Below are 18,576 nucleotides of genomic sequence, written 5' to 3'. Positions count from 1 at the left end.
TTTCTCTCTATACTTTCTCTGGTTTTCTGCGACTGTTTTCTTGCCATACTCAGATGGAAGCTACAAGCATAAAAACAGAAAACAAAGAACACGATTTCATCTTTATTCCTGCACTTCAGCTGATCCCGGATCCTCTTGATTCGGAAACTATCTACATTTCTATATCGTAGGCTGCTTCTACCGCTGACGACGATGTTCTTTGATGCTGCAGAAATTAGAGAATCCCAAATTCCATAACGAAAACTGATAGCAGCTTGTCCTCTGTGGTTCCATTCTTCTATGTCAGACTAGAAGTTGCAGACCTTCGGTTGCCAAAGGCGGGGTAAAGAAGCTCCCTGAACTTTTCAAGGAACAGAATCCATTCATCCTCACACATATCAGCAACCTTCAAGAAGCTTGCTGAGGCTGGCAACTGATCATTTCCATTCTTCTGATTCCCGGGATGGTACCTGCTCGCTGTAGCCGGCTTCTCCCATCCACATCAGTTCTTTTCGGGGGCATGGACAATTTTGAAGCAGTTGGCTACCAATTTGGCTGGGAAGTGATTCCCTCAGCCCTATCTTCATCCTCTTCCAAAGTCTCATCTTGCTTTGAGAGCAAGTCTCGACGAGCATTCTCACAATCCATATCAAACAGAAACTCTTCGTTTCCTTGTTCGGCCTCAAAGTTTGACAAGTTCGAATCTGCTATGTTCGTCAAGGCATACAGCTTCCAATTCGCTTGGTTTCTCGTCTAGTCCACTCTCTGACGTACACAAGAATTTCTCAAATACAACGTAGTTAGATGGAAGCAGTACGAGGATTGGGTGTGTGTTTGACAAGTCACGTGGTCTGGATGCTCGTACTGAAGTTTTTAAGTTTCTCTCCTACAAGTCGAGAATGCTAGCTTGGTCAGTATCGACACGTAGTGTGCCCATATATCATGAGTGTAGCAACACTAGACCTGTAAACGGGTCGGGTTTATTGGGTTTGGGTCGGGTTCAACTCGACCCGTTAAGTTAACGGGTCACCCGAACCGAACCCATTAAGCTAACGGGTCATCCGAACCCAACCCGTTTCACCCGTTAACACCCGTTAACAATTATTATTATTATTATTTTTGCATAAAGTTTATTTTTTGTTATTAAGACTTTACTAAAATTACTAAAATATCCTCAACTAACGGGTGTTAACGGGTCCTAACGTGTCCAACGGGTTGACCCAAAGTGACCCGTTATTTAATGGGTTGTTAACGGGTTCATTCGTTAGCGACCCGACCCCGTTAAACATCCATCCAAATACAAATATTAACGGGTTGGGTCGGATCGGGTTAACGGATTAGGTCCAAAATGCCAGGCCTAAGCAACACCATCCAAATTTCCAACCTCATAACTAGGCAATCAAGGTTCACATTGCACCATGTGACACCCAAACACACAACAACCCGCAATGTGCTCAAAACACTGGCAAGTGCTGCCCAACACCGAAGCCCTCGGAACACTAATCATCCGATCTTCCATGCCAATCCCAAGCTTATTTATTTCCCTCGGTTGTCGGAGACCAAACCGAATCCCTTTCGGATCCAAATAAACCAAGCTTTCTGAGTAAATAATTCAGATCGTTAAAATTTGATCCAACGGTCACATACAGAATGGCTCTTTAAAAGTTATAATAATTGTAACCGTTGGATGAAATTTCAATGGTTCGGATCATTTGATCCTTAGACTCAGTTTATTTAGGTTATAAGGGAATCCGGTCCCGTCGGGGACACCCCCACCTCTCCGGGTGCCACGTCGCACTCGCAAGGACCAGGCAAAGCCACACGCGAAATCACCACGTGACCACGCCACGTCACCCACCACATCCTTTTCGCAACCCATTAACGACAGGTCACTCGGGAAAGGCAGGCGCATGCCCCCACTTGAATTTGTTGCCCTTCCTCTTTCGTTTTTTCCGGGATGGGTAATTCTCGGGCCCCACCTTCCATCCCCACGTGACACCGTCACGAGAAAGAGATTGACGGATTTAGATTTTCTTCCGAGTTTAGGAGGTTGAGAAACTCACACGGATTGCTGGATTTTGATCAGACGGTTATAATTATTATAATTATTAGAAGAATTTCTTATTTATAGCCGTTATATCAAAATTCAAACGATTCGTGTGATTTGTTTAGGAGGTTCTGCCTTTCAAGCACAGGAGAGGATCCAAATCCGAGATTGACACCGCCACCGGCAACCACGTGCACATACCAAACAGTGTTACGCAGAGAGCCGTAGATATGTAGGCCTATGCCCTAAGATAGGGTAGCTCTCGCAACCTATGAAATCCCAAACCACTGCGTGATGCGGCCGTGCTACTTCCTCATATGACGTCACGCAAAACTCCAAGGGGTTGATTAGGTATTTCGCCAGCATAACGACGTTAGCAGACAGTAGCGGCGGCGTAGGACGGCGTTAGAAAAGAGAGGGAGGAAGTAGGGGATAGGCGTGGGGAGAGATTGGGGTCCCCACCGCACGAGCCGGCAGGGATTGATGAGTCATGAACGGCAGGGGATGGGCTCACGTGAGGGGTGGCCTGCTCACGTGCGTGGTGCTTAGCCGTTCGCTTCGTTCTCTTGCTCTCTTCGGCTGAGTGGGAGTTAGGGGTCCCGTCACGTCATTGCGACAACATACGTATGCATATCACATGGGCAAGCCCAGTACAACGTATTCCCCACCACCAACCGAAAACTGCTTTTCCCAGTTTTCTCGTGCCCAAAAAATCCCCAAGGGAAAGAATGACTCCCTTACATTCTTGATACGACCGTGATATTTCAAATCAATAAAATAAATTGTATATGTTTCATATTTCTACATTTGTGTGACTTTATTGGTCTTGAATGTTACAGTGACGTTACAAAGTGTAGAAAATTTGTTCTACAATTTATTAAATATCTCACATAGGTCAGAGAAAGAAAGAAATAAGAGTTCAAATATCTTAATCCCACTTTAACTAATACCGAAACCTTTTGTGATAAAATCTCACACCTGGAGGATTGTGCACGTGGTAATTAACAAGTTATGAACAATATTAGTGTTGTTGGAAATAAGCTTTTAGCTCGTCTCTCTAATAATTTGACATGGTGTCAAAGCCACAGAGCAAGCCGGTACTGCAACATTGACCAGAGAAAGAAAGAAAGAAGAGGAGCTTAAATATCTTAACTCCATTCTAACGAATACGAGATCCTTTGTGATAAAATCTCAAACTTGACGAATTGTGCAGTTAATAATTAACAAGTTGAAGACAATATCGATATTGTTTAAAGTATGACCTTGACCTGTTTCTCTGAATAGTTCATAAGTAATAACCAGCAAATCTGAGTCACTTGTATTGAACAATAAATTTATGTACAGTATAGACTCCCCAAACCCTACTAGATGAGAAATTTTTTAATGTGATGGGAACACGACTCCGTACACCAAGCGTCATATTTTAAGTGATTGGAAATTGAAAAAAAAAATCTCTAATCATTTATAATATTACACTTGATGTACCGGCCCGTGTTATTTTCACACCGAAAAATCTCTCCTACCAGATCTTGTTGTGCATGGCCTTTTAAGAAAAAATGTTTTGGGAGAACACTAACGCCGTCAACTAACAGGTGAATGCCGAAACCGCTTTTCAGACGATTCCAAAACCGTCTTCTCAATATTTTTTTTTTCTTTCAAACGGAAGAAACGGGATCGAGTAATAGTGGTGTGGGGGGCCCACCCACAACTCAAGGGTGAGTTGGCCACGTGATTTGGGAGGCTGACGAAGTGGTAGGCAGACATTTTCAATCACGTGATGGAGCGCGGATTCCGCGGGAATACTGACACGCGTCCACGCCCGTAAAAGTCGTGGAGAAAACTAATTGGTTGCTTCCTAATACGATGATTTAATTAAGCAGAAATATTAATTAGTTTAATCAAATATGTCAGCGAGAGAGGCTGTGAGGGATTAGATAAAGGAAAATCCAATTATCCTAAAACGCCAGAGGCAAAGCACAAGTGATTTGTTAACTAATCCCTAAACGGATTCCTTAAGAAGGGAATGTCTATGTTTCGCCGAAACACTCTGTTACTATAAACAAAAGGCCCCCCAATTTTCCCATAATTGTTTAAACTCCCCCTTCTAGTTTAATGAATTCGACTTTAATAACGAGGGAGCGGAAGAGAGAGGGTTCGTTTGAAAATGCTTTTAAAATTATAGAAGGAGCTTTTGTGAACGTTTTTAAACAAACCTCTAGTAAAAACGTAAATGAATTCTAAAAAGCATTTCAAGTGATTTTAGAACCTTTTTTTTTTAAAGCGCTTTCAGTCATTTTAAAAGAACTTCCAAACGAGCCCAAAATTAATATGCTGTACTTATATGATATATAAATTAAACCAAAAGTGTGCATATCTTTTTTCAAGTTGAATAAGAACGTCATGCGGTCGAAGTTTAAGTAAATCGAAAACTTGTTCATAATTACGGATTCTTCTTTTATTTTCTTTTAAAATTAGCTTAATTTTATATTAACATACCAATTATTGGTAAAGCTTTCGATTTGATTTATAGGAAAATGAGATTTCAATTTTGATTTCTATTCTTTTGGATTTGGCTAATATTTTTTCTATGTTCTTGCTATAAAATTTATATTAAAAAACAAATTTATAAATAAAATATTGGTGGTATACTTGGTACATGAACCAAGTATACTGTCATTATGTATTGGAATCTTTAATCACTTTTTCTATAAGTTGTTTCTAATCACTTTATTTTTAAGTTATTTAGTAGAGGTAGGGTTAGCATAAAGAAGTGGTCACAAATAAGTAATCATATATTGTTTAGGGTAATAGGTCCTCTAATTTTATATGATTACTATAATTAATTTCACCATCTGGAACATAATTGTTTAAAGGAAGTATCAATGATAGGTTAAAGGTCTTCATGGGATAACATAACCAACATTATTATCAATTTAATATTCGTTGCTTACGTCCGAGATGACTCGTATTCAAGTTGGATTTACTATAACACTTGAATTAGTAATAGATAGTTGTTAATTTATAAATAAATTTCAAAATAAATGAACTAGTGTGATCCTCAAACCGTTAATGTAGTGTTATATATGAATATGTTCAATTATAACATGTGTTTCTATCTATCAATATTCTCCTAAAGGGTCATTTGAAAACAGAAAATTCATTTGGTAATTACTTTCAGTTTTCAAAAAAAATGAAAACTAAAAGCCAAACTTTAAAAACTCAAGAAAGTAGTTTTCCCCTTTTGATTTTTAGTTTTCATTTGTTTGAAAACTAAAAGTAGTTATCCAACGGTCGGGTTTTAGTTTTAATAAAAGTGAAACCTGAGAAAAAAAAAAAAAAGGTTATCAAATAATCCCTTAAATTTTTTTCTCATTGAGAGCTATTAATCGTATTTTCTTGTCAAAACATGTAGATATATGACTCCTAGTATTGATGTGTAAATAATAATACAATACCGATCCTTATTATATAGAAATCCGACACTAATTACAAATATAATCCATAATAATTTGACAAAAATTATACTTTTGATGCATAAATAGTTTTAATGCCGTATTACCATGAAGTGTAAAGATATTTCATGAAGAACTTTAGGGATTTGTTTAAGACTAATGGGGGATTATGGGACCCAAATTAAAGCCGATGGACGGTGACAGATTTAGTTCGATTGGCTCATCTCCCATCTCTCATCTTCCATCTCCAAATTGCCAAAAAGGTGAAAGGGCCAAAGCAATTAAGAAAAGCAAGAAAACAAAGGCAGTGGCGCTACTGTTTGTGTTGGTGGTGTTCTTTCTTTCGCGGGTATTCTGATGCACGTGAGGTGGGGGGTCAACTCAGGTGGCCCCAAGCCACTGGTTTTGCCTCTGTGACGACAAGTGAAAACGACCGCACATCACTTTTCCGGTCACATCTTCCTTGCAGCGGTTGAGCCACTCAGGAGTCATTACCCCCTCTCATCTGCCCATCATCTTCCCAAACCCTAATCTTGTTAATTACCCTTATCTACCTATCTGTATTTTTAATTACAACTTGGTTTCTTGTACGGGTGGTGTTATCCACACCCATTCCTCTATCATATCATTTTCAGTTTCTGACCATGTGATCGAATGATTTGAAGAAAATCAGTGGACAAAAATTAATAAGGATATGTGAGAGGTAAAATTGGATGTGTGAATAACACTATGTACCCTTCTTTTATTAGTTGTTGCTTTCTCCCGTGGTTCTTGAATCATTTCATTCAAGGATTCAATAGTAAATCATCGAATAGTGGCAAATGTCGGGGTATAGTATACATTAGTGCATACTAGAAAACCCCTTAATCTAATATGTTTAATTATATGAAATATAGTATAGTACTTATCAACAAGAGAAATTTTGCTAAAGTTGTTTGACTACAACACCCCACGGGCGAAACTAGCATAGGATTGAAGGAAATGGACTCTCATACCTCTCATAAAGGTGTCATACAGATAACATGATTAACAACTCATGCCTATGTTTTCTCCTCTATTGTCGTGGCACAACAACATAAGTCGCATATGATATGACATATACGATTCGTACGTATATTGCAAAATTATTGTGTGAAACTGAAACGACAATCATCATGTAAACTTCCACCCAAGTATGATTTATATTATAAATAACTATCAAACCCTACCTAATTAATGTGCTAACTAATTGGGTTGCTTAATATAAACACAATTATCAACTAAACATTGGACCGCAGGTGATGTAAGATAAGATAGCAGCATTAGATGCATTTGCAACTCTTTGGGCAGATGATGCAACATGTGGGGTTCAATTTTTGTCCATACAAAATTTTATCCTATATTCATAGGATGGTCACGTGTGGAACTTCCTTTGGAGTCTAGTTCTTGTTGATATATCCACATAAAGTACACGTTTCCTGCAAAAAAAAAAACAAATTTAAACAAAAAAGAGGAATTTCTAAAACTTCTAGTGGTCTTAGAAATACAACACATCTACTATTTTCACTTCATTAATCATCAATAACTTTAATGAAAGGGAAAAAAAAAAAGGATTTCACTAGTTTGAAGCATAAATGTGAATTGGGCATTGAACACTAATTTTAAAAGAAAAACTAATGAAAATGGCTTGAAAATTTTGAGTTTTAATGACAAGGACAAAACAAATTGTAAAGTGAATAGTACAATGTTTGACTTTTTAGTGTAAAAATATGGTTTTTCGTTAAAGTGAACAGTACCGTGTGCTTTTCGTTAAAACTCCCAATTTTAAACTCCAATACTGCTATATATTAATCAAATTTCATTTGTGTAAGTTTATCTTGCGTTGTAGGTCCGAAGCCCTAACAAAGAAGGAGGAGGGGTGCGTTAGGTAGTCGACAGTCGGCACTCCCTTATGTTGAAATCTCACATCAGCCATTTCTCTGAAAAAATAAGAGTTTAAATATCCTCCCCCACTCCAACTAATACCAAAGTCTTTTGTGATAATATCTTACACCTCTCGAATTGTGCAAATGGTAATTAATAAGTTGAGGACAATACCTTTGGTCTGTCTCTCTGCTAATTAACAAATTGAAGACAATATCTTCAATTGTGTTACATTCTAAGTCTATATTTGCGTCCGGGGTTTCTCTCCTAATTCATCACCATGCCTCTTGATATTTTTAATAAAAAATGAAAAATATATTTTACTAATTAGGACATGATGGCATGGTGTTAGGAAACATGAGTGGTACTAATACTAACTAATAATTAGTTATAATCAAGGAATTAACTTGAAGAGAACAAGTGTTTGCAAGCATCTTATAATTATTGGGTCCTCTTTCGGGTGGGCGTCACATGACAATTCATAATCATATAATTAGTAAATAACTTAACATATCTAATTCTTGCTTGACACGGCATTTGGCTTATTACTGAACAACATGTTCCCTAAAAATGTATCATCAAGAAATATTAAATTAATTAAGACAGGTTCGAGGTATCCAGAAAATGTTTTTTGTAAATAATTTAGAGGAATAGAAGCATCGGTGCCATATGTTGAGAGTAGGGTGGCTATATATGATAATAAAGAATGCGGAATTTTTTGGTGTATCAAATATTATATTAGTTAAATTATTTTCTGTTAATATGTTTTAAAGATGAGACATTCTAGCTTATAATCGACTTATTATAACATCTAAATTGATACATCACGTGATTTGTGTTTCGGTTAGACCCAGCAAATGAATCGTGTTTGTCGTGTTTGTATTGTTTTCATGCTATACTCGTTATTTTAATGGGTCGTAAATTGTGTCAAACCTGTTATCTGAAACATGCATGGTACGACTTATTAATTTTTATTTTTGTTTTTGTACGACGTGTGAATTCAGATCCATGTTCTCCAAATTTAAATATATGCCAAGCTGTTCTCCAAATTTCATGATATATAGAGATAAAGAACCATAATCCTTGATTAATTAACATCAAGATTCTCCATGAACATGTGGACGAATAAGAATCCACGAGAACATATTACACATTTGATTTGTTTTTTAAAGAACAGAATCTTTAATTATTTGTGATTACTGTAAAATGAAACATTTACAGATGGATGATTCCAGATGAAATCCCATCCCATCCATTGCACAATTATAGTGAATATAAACGTAGAGTAATAATTTTCTGAAGGGTAAATGGCCAAAATGGTTCCTGAGATTTGTATAACTCATCACTTTGGTCTTTGAGATTCCAATCGATAAAAGTGGTCCTTGAGATTTTCCACCATCCATCATTTTGGTCATTCCGTTAAAAACTCCGTTAAGTGTCCCGGAGCTATTGGCGGGAAGTTTGGGCAATTTTCAAAGCTTCGTAACTCAATCGTTTCTTAACCAAATTCGACCCATAATATATCAAAATGAAGATAGAAAAGTGTAGAATAAGATTATACCTATTTTGAAGCCCAATGGTTGCCAGATATTGCTGTAAAATAGCCTCAAAGTTGACTGGTCCGAGTGAAAACTTGAAAACTCGCCGGAAACTGGATAAACTTTAAACATTCATAACTTCTTCAATACTCAACGAAATCAAGTGATTCAAAAACAAAAATCATACTTCTCGACAAGACAAAGAGAATAGTATCTTTTTTATGGCTAACTCTCCATGGTTTGACCGAAAAACGGCTCGAAAGTGGCTGTCTTAGTCTCTAGTTAGCCACTTTCGAGCCTTTTTCGGCCAAACCATGGTGAGTTAGCTGTCGAAAAAGGTACCATTCTCTTTGTCTCGTCGAAAAGCATGATTTTCGTTTTTAAATCACTTGATTTCGTTAAGTATTGAAGAAGTATGAACATTTAAAGTTTACCTAGTTTCCGGCGAGTTTTCAAGTTTTCACTTAGACCAGTCAACTTTGAAGCTATTTTCCGGCCATCTACGGCAACCGTTGGGCTTTGAAATAGGTATAATCTTATTCTACACTTTCCTATCTTCATTTTGATATATTATGGGTCGAATTTGGTTAAGAAACGATTGAGTTACGAAGCTTTGAAAATTGCCCAAACTTCCGGCCAAGAGCTCCTGGACACTTAACGGAGTTTTTAACGGAATGATCAAAATGATGGATGGTGGACAATCTCAGGGACCACTTTTATCGATTTGGAATCTCAGGGACCAAAGTGATGAGTTAAGTAAATCTCAGGGACCATTTTGGCGATTTACCCTTTTCTGAAAAATATAGAAAGTATTAGCATAAAGCTTTGGAAAATTAGTGTGGAAGATGAAGAAGATAGAGGACTTATCTACGCATAACGCTATCATGGTTTACAAAAACAATAAAGTTTTATTTCACTAAGTGGTCGGCTGTATGAATCATAAAACGTTACCACAACTTACAAAAATAATAATACAATGATAATAGATCTGTGAAAGTAAAACACATTGTTCAATATTTTTTTTTGAACAAACGATATTATCTGCACTAAGCGAGTGGAGTGGGTTAAGTCTCACAATGTGCTACCAATATTGTGGTTCAAATTCGTAGTTGTTGAAAATCGAACCTTAGACCTCTCATTTATCAATAAAGAGGAATACCACTATATCGTGGTACTAAGTGGCACATTGTTCAATATTTTTAGCACTAAGCTTTATGACGGTGTCAAGAAGAATGTATGTAGCCCATATCTCGACATATGTTGAGGAGCAAGCCCTTTAAAGAAAGGGATTCTCATATTTTTTTTGAAAATAGGAATTAATTGTGGGATCCATTCTACATCGAACTTTAACGATCCGAACCGTTTATTTTGTAAGTCTTGATTCAGAGATCACCATTGCAAAAATTTAATTCAATTCAAAACCATTTGTCTATTTAATTATCACAAATATTTCTGATTTGATTAATATTTTGTGATAATGATCTAAGAGATGCAACCTGAAAAATCGACAGTTCGGATAGTTAAAGTTTGATGTGGTATGGGCTCACAACTAATCCTAATTTAAGAAAAATGAAGATCCCTTCTTTTAAAAACGATGACATATATGATAAGTATAAACAACTATCGTGACGTTACGTTCATAACGTAAGCATTTTGTTTGGCAAAATATTGTATAATTGACATCAAATGTTATATTAATGGGATACTCATATATAATGTAAATCATGTAAGTTACTCCGAAAACCAAAAAAAACATGGATGGGGGTACATCGGGAAGTGGCATGCGACGGCCCACAGATAGAAGTCCCGCGTTTCCCGGCACAGGAAAGCCAAATCAATGAATGAAACTCACGAGACATCCTCTCTCCGTCTCTCTAAAAAATAGAGGAAGATTCTCTTCCGTTCTAATATCTTTCCCCTTCTTCCTTCTTCTATTTGAACGATTACGATTTAATCACGTTAAGATTTTATATTAATTTTTTTATAAAGATAATAAAATAAAAAACAGTATGTAAGAAGAAGGAAGAGAAGAGGATGGAAATACAAGGAGAGGGGATCCTCATCCCTCAAAAACTCGTGAGCTCTGACGGAGTAGCAGTAAGAACAATATGATTAGATAAATAATCGGGATTTGTGCCACTAATCATCACTCAAGTGTATTAAATATCGGGATAGCGGTGGTCAACATTCTACTGTTCCCTCGTCAACGCTCAGCATACCCCAACCACGTGACTCTTCTTTTTCTGGTTCGGCCATTATTTGCTTCTGTTCTGTCCTGCATAACTTGCATGCCTTCCGTTATGCTTGCTGAAGAGCTCCAGACTCCCAAAAAACGCAGGGAGAGAGAGTGTCCTGTCCTTTCTCTCTGGTATTTGCCACCCCCCTACCACCCACCCCCCACCCCCCACCCCCCACCCCCCCGTGCACGTGAAATTGATTAAACCCTAACCCTACTTCCACAGTCACCCACTGTTTCATACTGTGAAAATATTATTTCAGAATAATTAAGAACATTTGAGGGTGTACGGTGTACTTATATAAGAACTGTGATGTATATTTGAGTATATATAATTATATTTTCTGAAAAATGTATAATATTTATTGATTAAGAAGGAATTCGCAGTAGATTCAATCGAAGTAAAAAGAGTGCATTAATTAATGATGATTTTGCTTATGGAAATATCATTTTTACAATTTTGCATGACTACGAGTATAAGAGGAGAATTATATTTCCAGCAACGCCAACTACAATTGTCAACCTATTTGGACCGCCATCCTTGCATCAACACCTTGTAATGCAGGCGCGATATAACTCCCGATCGTTTTTTCAGGCAAGCGGAAACACGCATGTTAGTAAAAGGTGTTGAATTCACAACATTTGTTGTTTGTACGATACTAGGATTAGTATACTTCTTAAACTAGTCACTCAATTATCCTTTGTTAGAATGGATTATGAATTCGAATCTAGACAATTATTCTCAGATACGTACATCAACCAGCTACCTAAATCCAAAAAATAGATTTCGTAAAGAAAATTTCAAGACATAATATGAGCTTACCTTATTTTTACTGTCCTGAACAACTCGCCAAACTATCAAAATCTTAAAAGTATAAATTGATTTGTGAATTTCTTTTTTGATTATAACAAATATACCCTTTATTTCCATATCTAAAAAGGAAAAAAAGATAGAATTTGGCTGCTGAAAGAATCAGCATCACCTCCTGCTAATCACCAATCACGGCTGAACACGTGTCCAATTTATGATTAAAAAATTCACAACTTGAACACGTATTCAACCGTAATTAATTATCAACAAGGAATGCTGCTGAATCTTCATCAGTTAAGTCGAGTTCAAAGAAAAATGCTCTCTTTTGAAAAGAAAATTAAAGCTATGATTATTTTCATATGTGGACAAACGGACAGAACACTACTCGGGATTTGCCAAATCATAAAGAGAGTAAATAAAAGTCGGGATTGCCGAAAATATAAAAAACTCCAACCCAAAAAGTAAATAATCCAAGTTCCGTGAACCCATAAATTATAAATTAAAAAATAAAAAACAACTTTTACCAAAAAAAAAAATTTAAAAACAACGCTTACCCTGTTGGACTAAACGGCGACAAGTGGGCATCAAACAGTAGCCCCTATTAACGTCCGTTTCAACCACTTAACGACGTCAACCCTGCCGTAACGTCGTTATTCCAGCGGCGGGTTTCACCTAACGGAAAACAACCAAAACAAATATTAAAAATACAGAAAGCAATGAATAGCAGACTGTATAAAAGATCTCCAGCCAAAGAGCTCACAAGCTCACCAAGAGAGAGAAATGGAGTTTTAGAGAGAGAAAGAGAGGAGAGAGAGAGAGAGAGAGAGAGAGAGAGAGAGAGAGAGAAAGATCTCCAGCCAAAGAGCTCACAAGCTCACCAAGAGAGAGAAACGGAGTTTTAGAGAGAGAGAGAGAGTACCGACTATCGGCGCACTGTTCGTCATCGGAAATTTGAAGAAGGAGAAGGAGCCGATAAGAATTTCCGAAAAGGTGAGAGTTTCATGCTCGAAATTTCGGAGGCGATTTTTCTCGGTTCATGCATTTCTGTTAGATCTTTTTCAAGCTCTGAATTCAAAGCACTTTTCGTCAGTGAGATTCGACTCTGGAGCTGAATCGTCACGTAAGCTGCTGTAACAATTCGAAATTTTCAAATCGCAGAGACTGCAGGTTCGAATTTTTTCTTCCCTCGGTTGATTTGAATTTTTCGAAATTTTATTCGGATGTTTATCGGTTTGTAACTCTCAAGCTCCTGATTTTTTTAATAAAATTATTTTTCGTCAGAGAAAGACGATATTCCAAACTACTCTGATCAAAGCGAACACGATTCGAACGATTTCTTCTATAAATTGTTGAAAGCTTCAAATCGTCTTGATATATACGGGAAATTTTCATTTTATGGTCATTTTTTTTCTTTCCGATTATAAATCAAGGAAGAACTGACGATTTTGTGCCGAAAATTTGAAACTATGCAGGCGAAGCAAAGCAATTGATATCGAAAAGCATTTGGAGAATTCGAATCAAAGCTTTGATTTTTCTTTCCTTCTCCTCTTCTGAAAGCGAAAGCGAATGTGCCCTTCTTACTTCGAAGGTGTTCGAAGGCTCCCCGCGAATCTGTGAAGCTGAAGCAGCCGAGAGAATTTGTTAAAAAAGAACAAAACTTTCAACCTCTCCGTGTCATTAATCCGGGAATTCACTGAACTCCGGTGAATTTTGGAGTGTTTGGATACTGAATTTTCCGTTAAAATTACAAATTTTCCGGGAAAACAATATCTCAGCCCGGCGGCCTGTACAGATATGGAGCTTCCGCAGCCTCGGCCGTTCGGAACCGAAGGTATTTCATTTTTCGGAAACAAATATTTGTTTTCGTTTTTAATTTTTTGTTTTTTGGAAAGAAATTTTAGGAAATGGGAAGGGAATTAAAAGTGTTTTAATTCTTAACCTTGAATTCAAAGTTTTTGTACAGGAAGAAAACCGACGCATGACTTTCTGTCACTCTGCGCTCATTCAGTTGCCCAACAAGATCCAAGACCACCTGCTCAAGGTACCCTTCCTTTTTCTTCATATTAATATTATAATTCTTCGTTTACATCGTAGAGAAATTTAGGTACAACAAGATGTCATTGTAACGTATCTTAAGCTAGTTACTATTGCATGTTTGATCTCTTTTACTTGACAGGTCATGATAGATTCGAAATACTGTCACATTAGCAGAGGTGTAACGTAAAATTCTTTAATTCTTTTCAAGATGAGTTTTCTATTTTGCTACGATGCATGAATTAAGTAGCGCGTAGCTAATTATTTATTGTCTTCTGCTTTAATCTTCTCACATAACGATTAACAATTTATTTAAAAAAAAATATTAGATGCTTTATTAAATACAGTATAAGATAGTATAAAGGATAACCAAAGACAGACAATTTAACACCCAACGTGAATATTGAGAACAAAATTTGCATCTTACAAAATTTCGGAAAAAAAAAAGAGCTTCACTCATGACACAAATTAAAGACTAGAAGAAACACTAACCTTTCATAACACAAATTTCTTTCTCCGCCTCAATAGAGATTTTTTAGCGCACCGAAAATACTGAATACTAGATCAAGTGTAATAGTACAATTCGTTGAAAACTTAAAAAGAACATTTTCAACTAATTATATAATGACACATGGTGTAGCGCAACGTGTTCCTGACCTATTGAAAAATATATTTCTCCCTCCCCAAGATCATTTTTCTTATTTATTTTTTTCGATTATTTGCATGTGTAAATTAATACGCGAGATAAAATATGTATTTTGTTTGTTTAATTAGACAAATATAAGAGGGTCACGATTATGCATGCACGTGACCGCAACTGAACTGTGGATCTGGTTGTTATCAATCTGGGCCATGCATGTTGTGGGCCAGCCTCGAAACAGTTAAAATTGGCTGCAAATGCGAAAAGGGAAATGGCTACGCTTTAACCATCAGCACCTTTAGATTGGCACGAGATGGAGATGTTGTCGGGTGCTTGATGGGACCCACCCATGGAAGTTAGCAATGATTTGACATTTGACATGTCGCATATCACGCCCGATGCAGGTGCATGGTATGAAACGTGGGCTGTGAAGTTGACGACTCATTTTTTTTTGTTTAATTTTTATATTAAAACTTATGTGCGTAAAGTTTTTAAACACGTTTTCTTCAAATCTTGGATCTGAGAAATGAATCTTAAAAACTGGATCATGAGAACTGAATCCAGAATGTTTCGGTTTTTCATATTTTGAGTTATATTCTGTTATAATATAAACTAAAACGGGAATGAAGATTCGAATTTGAATGTAGATGGAGTGTGTAAGCTACTCTAGGCAATTTGGCTATGTTGAATTCTGACAATATGTTAACCACCACCAGGTGATCCGGTGGTTAATTGAGATGAATTTTAAGGTCGTATTTCACATTACACATCATGGTTCGATTACTGGTGCTGGTGAATCACATAAGGGTGACCAGAAAAAGCTGAAATGGTAGACTGTCATGACGAAACGACCACCTGTCTATGTCCAAATATGATATATAATCATTCAATGACGAAGTTTCCAAAGTCAAAGATTTTCCTATTAGGAGAAAATTTGAGAAAAATATATGATAGTAGAGCAAGATTTGCAAATGCTTATCTGGATTAGTGCTACACTATTTTCAACACCTTACCTTTGGTTTTATGTAATTTCAGGACGCTACCTTGAAACACATGATTTCTTACGACCACTTGAACGAATGGGAAAGCCATGCATTGCTAAGGAAGAGACCTCAGTTGAGATATCAACCGCTGAAAAACAACCGTCTCATGCGGCGATGCAGCCGACTACTTCTTTGGAGCATATTCTCCCCGGTGGGATTGGGACTTACAGTATAAGTCACATTTCGTATTTTAATCAAAGGGTTCCGAAACCAGAGGGATCGCCGGTGTTTACGGTCGGTCAAGCAAGTAGTAGCGAGAGAAACGTTGACGAAAACTCGAACTGTAGTTCTTACACCGGAAGTGGATTCACTTTGTGGGAAGAATCTGCAAAGAATAAGGGAAAGACAGGGAAGGAGAATGTTGTGGGAGAAAGACCCCTGGGTACCGTGAGAGGTAATTAACCTTGATCTGTATTTTTTGCATGTGGTGCATAATTTGTGTTCCTTAAATTTCAATGCGATGAGAGGAAACGAAAGATGGAAATGAAACTCATGGCAGTTACTGGGGTTTTGACAGGGCAATGGACCTCTTCGGAGCGGCCTGCGCAGTCATCTTCCAACAATCATCGCAGCTGCTTCAGTTCTCAGTCAGTCCCTAGCCATCTCGAACTCTAATATTACTTTTCTTTCGACTCTCCGTGTGATTGATTTCGATATCATATATGCAGTTTTTGATATATATAATTGGAATGTCAACAGGTCATCTGGGCAGAAGAACATAAGCTTCATGGAGATGATGAAGTATGCCGCCAAGGGTAGTGCCCAGGAAGCCGAACTTGACGATGAAGAAGAGTTTGTTCTAAAAAAAGAGACCTCTACTACTACCACCAATGCCACCACCACGTATAAGAGTACGTCTCCTCGTTAGATAAAATTTCATTTGAAATTCTTTACCCTATTCTTATCCTTTATTTTTTATTTTTTCATCTTCACTGAAGAGTTTGTGTGTTTCTGAAGGCGATTTGAGGGTAAACGTTGATAATAAGAGCTCTGATCAGAAGGCTAACACGCCGCGATCCAAACATTCTGCAACCGAGCAGCGAAGAAGAAGCAAAATAAATGACAGGCAAGTTTCTCTTCAATATAATACAAAATTCATGTTTTGGAAATAAGAAATGCTACAAGAACCAAGATGAATCCCAAAATTTAGCCAGTTTCGTATGTATCCGAAGCAATAGCTTCTAACATGATAAAAATCATATGATCAGCTCCTTGGCGGGTTTTCTAACATTATTGTAGATTGACCTTTGAAAGTTATTTGCAGATTCCAAATGTTGAGAGAGCTCATTCCTCACAGTGATCAAAAGAGAGATAAGGCATCATTTTTATTAGAGGTACACCGCACGTAAATTATTAATTGTCGTAATTTATCTCCTCCTTTACCTTTCACTTCAGATTTGAATGACCGGGTTTTTATCTTTTGCTTCCCAGGTTATCGAATACATTCAGTTTTTACAGGAACGGGTAAACAAGTACGAGGGTCCATACCAAGGATGGAACCATGATCCAGCAAAATTGATGCCTTGGGTAAGAAGTCAGGCCTTTATATCCTTTGTGGCATTACCGTGAACTAGTAGTAGACTAATATCTTTGTTTTTCTTCTGGAAACAGATCAACAATCACAAGCTTAAGGAGAGTTACTGTGATCAATCTCGAGGCATGAATGGTGTGTCTGGTCCTGCATTACCGTTTGCTGCAAAGTTCGATGAGAAACCTACTTCTGTCTCACCGACAATCCCTGCAAGCTGCGCACAGAACCCTGTAGAATCCGACACAAGTACTGAAACCACCTTCAAAGCCGTGGATCACCACCCTGGAATAACAAGCAAGTCGGTGCCCTTTCCTTTGTCAATGCAACCGAACCTCTTCGCTCCTGTCAGGAGTAGTGCTGCTGCTGCTGCTGTACCTCCAATTCCACCTAGACTGCCATCTGATGCAGAGAACACATCTCAGCATCGATCTATGTTATGTCAGACGAGATCATGCGCTACTGATGGTACTGCCACTAGGGATAAGCTAAAGGAACAGGAGCTGACAATTGAAGGCGGCCGAATTAACATCTCAAGTGCCTACTCCCAAGGGTGAGTTTTCTTGTGCTCTAAGTTACATATTCAATCGGTCTTTCCATGTATGTTTCGAGTTTATTGAGCTTATTTCAAAAATGTGCAAACCGTAAACCCTGAAAGCTCTACTTAGAAGATGCATCTAGATTTATGAGTGAATAACATAAGCGGATTTCGGCATTGGACAGGTTATTGAATACGCTGACACAAGCCCTTCAAAGTTCCGGCGTGGATTTGTCACAGGCCAGTATCTCCGTGAAAATCGAGCTAGGGAAGCGAGCAAACAGAAGATCACCTATACCAAAATCCGCGATTAAGGTATATCATGTTCATCCAGCTGTCTCATAAAACGCATCGAATTCAGTTTGTATAACAACCACAGCTAAAACTTGTCTGCATTCTTCTGCAGGAAAATGAGATTCCTACAAGCACTTTAGGAAAAAAGCACTCTGTAATTGCAAGCAGTGAAGAATCTGAACAAGCCCAAAAGAAACTCAAGACATTCAGGAACTAATTAATATGACAAATTAAGCCTAATGTATTATTATTTTTAAAATATAATTAATTCATTTTTTTTTTTTTGGAACCCCTTTGATGAAGTATGGGGTTGATTGTACAATGTACATGTAGTTTCTCATTACTTACAGTTTATTTAGTTAAGTTGGGATCCAAATTCCATAGATTTCCCAACCAAAATATTATTTATTGTTTTTGGTGTTTAGAGACGAGATTTGAGTGTAAACAGAACATCGCTTATTGTTAAGGCTTCCATTCTAATACTGAGAAGCCGCTTTTGCATTTTGCAATTGAGGTTGCTTTTTCTTCTTGTAA

General features: G+C 37.3%; 1 protein-coding gene across 3 annotated transcripts; it reads left to right on the top strand.

Moving 5' to 3' along the window:
* Nucleotides 1-12,691: 12,691 nt before the first annotated feature.
* LOC126627015 (transcription factor BIM1-like) lies at nt 12,692-18,576 on the top strand. Of its 3 annotated transcripts, none has more exons than XM_050296431.1 (13): nt 12,692-12,955; nt 13,056-13,132; nt 13,438-13,796; nt 13,929-14,006; nt 15,675-16,076; nt 16,200-16,269; nt 16,382-16,533; nt 16,640-16,748; nt 16,947-17,016; nt 17,114-17,209; nt 17,294-17,763; nt 17,934-18,063; nt 18,155-18,576. In XM_050296431.1, exons 3-13 carry the CDS (start codon nt 13,760-13,762, stop codon nt 18,257-18,259), a joined length of 1,719 nt encoding a protein of 572 aa, XP_050152388.1. In that variant the 5' UTR covers nt 12,692-12,955; nt 13,056-13,132; nt 13,438-13,759; the 3' UTR covers nt 18,260-18,576. The 3 variants fall into 3 exon arrangements, with proteins under 3 accessions (XP_050152388.1, XP_050152390.1, XP_050152389.1); XM_050296433.1 differs by having other exon boundaries at nt 12,693-12,955; nt 13,918-14,006; XM_050296432.1 differs by lacking the exons at nt 12,692-12,955; nt 13,056-13,132; nt 13,438-13,796; nt 13,929-14,006 and adding an exon at nt 14,379-15,050.

This window comes from Malus sylvestris, chromosome 6 (genome assembly GCF_916048215.2).
Source record: "Malus sylvestris chromosome 6, drMalSylv7.2, whole genome shotgun sequence".
Taxonomy (NCBI): domain Eukaryota; kingdom Viridiplantae; phylum Streptophyta; class Magnoliopsida; order Rosales; family Rosaceae; genus Malus; species Malus sylvestris.
Note: the sequence above shows the minus strand (reverse complement) of the source record. Positions and strands in the feature narration are given on the sequence as shown.

Bases quoted from the DNA above. Each gene is read 5' to 3' on its own strand.
- LOC126627015 (XM_050296431.1), top strand. From the start codon at position 13,760: ATGGAGCTTCCGCAGCCTCGGCCGTTCGGAACCGAAG. The intron at 16,749-16,946 runs GCAAGTTTCTCT...AGTTATTTGCAG, and splicing joins AGAAGCAAAATAAATGACAG to ATTCCAAATGTTGAGAGAGC. The intron at 18,064-18,154 runs GTATATCATGTT...ATTCTTCTGCAG, and splicing joins TACCAAAATCCGCGATTAAG to GAAAATGAGATTCCTACAAG.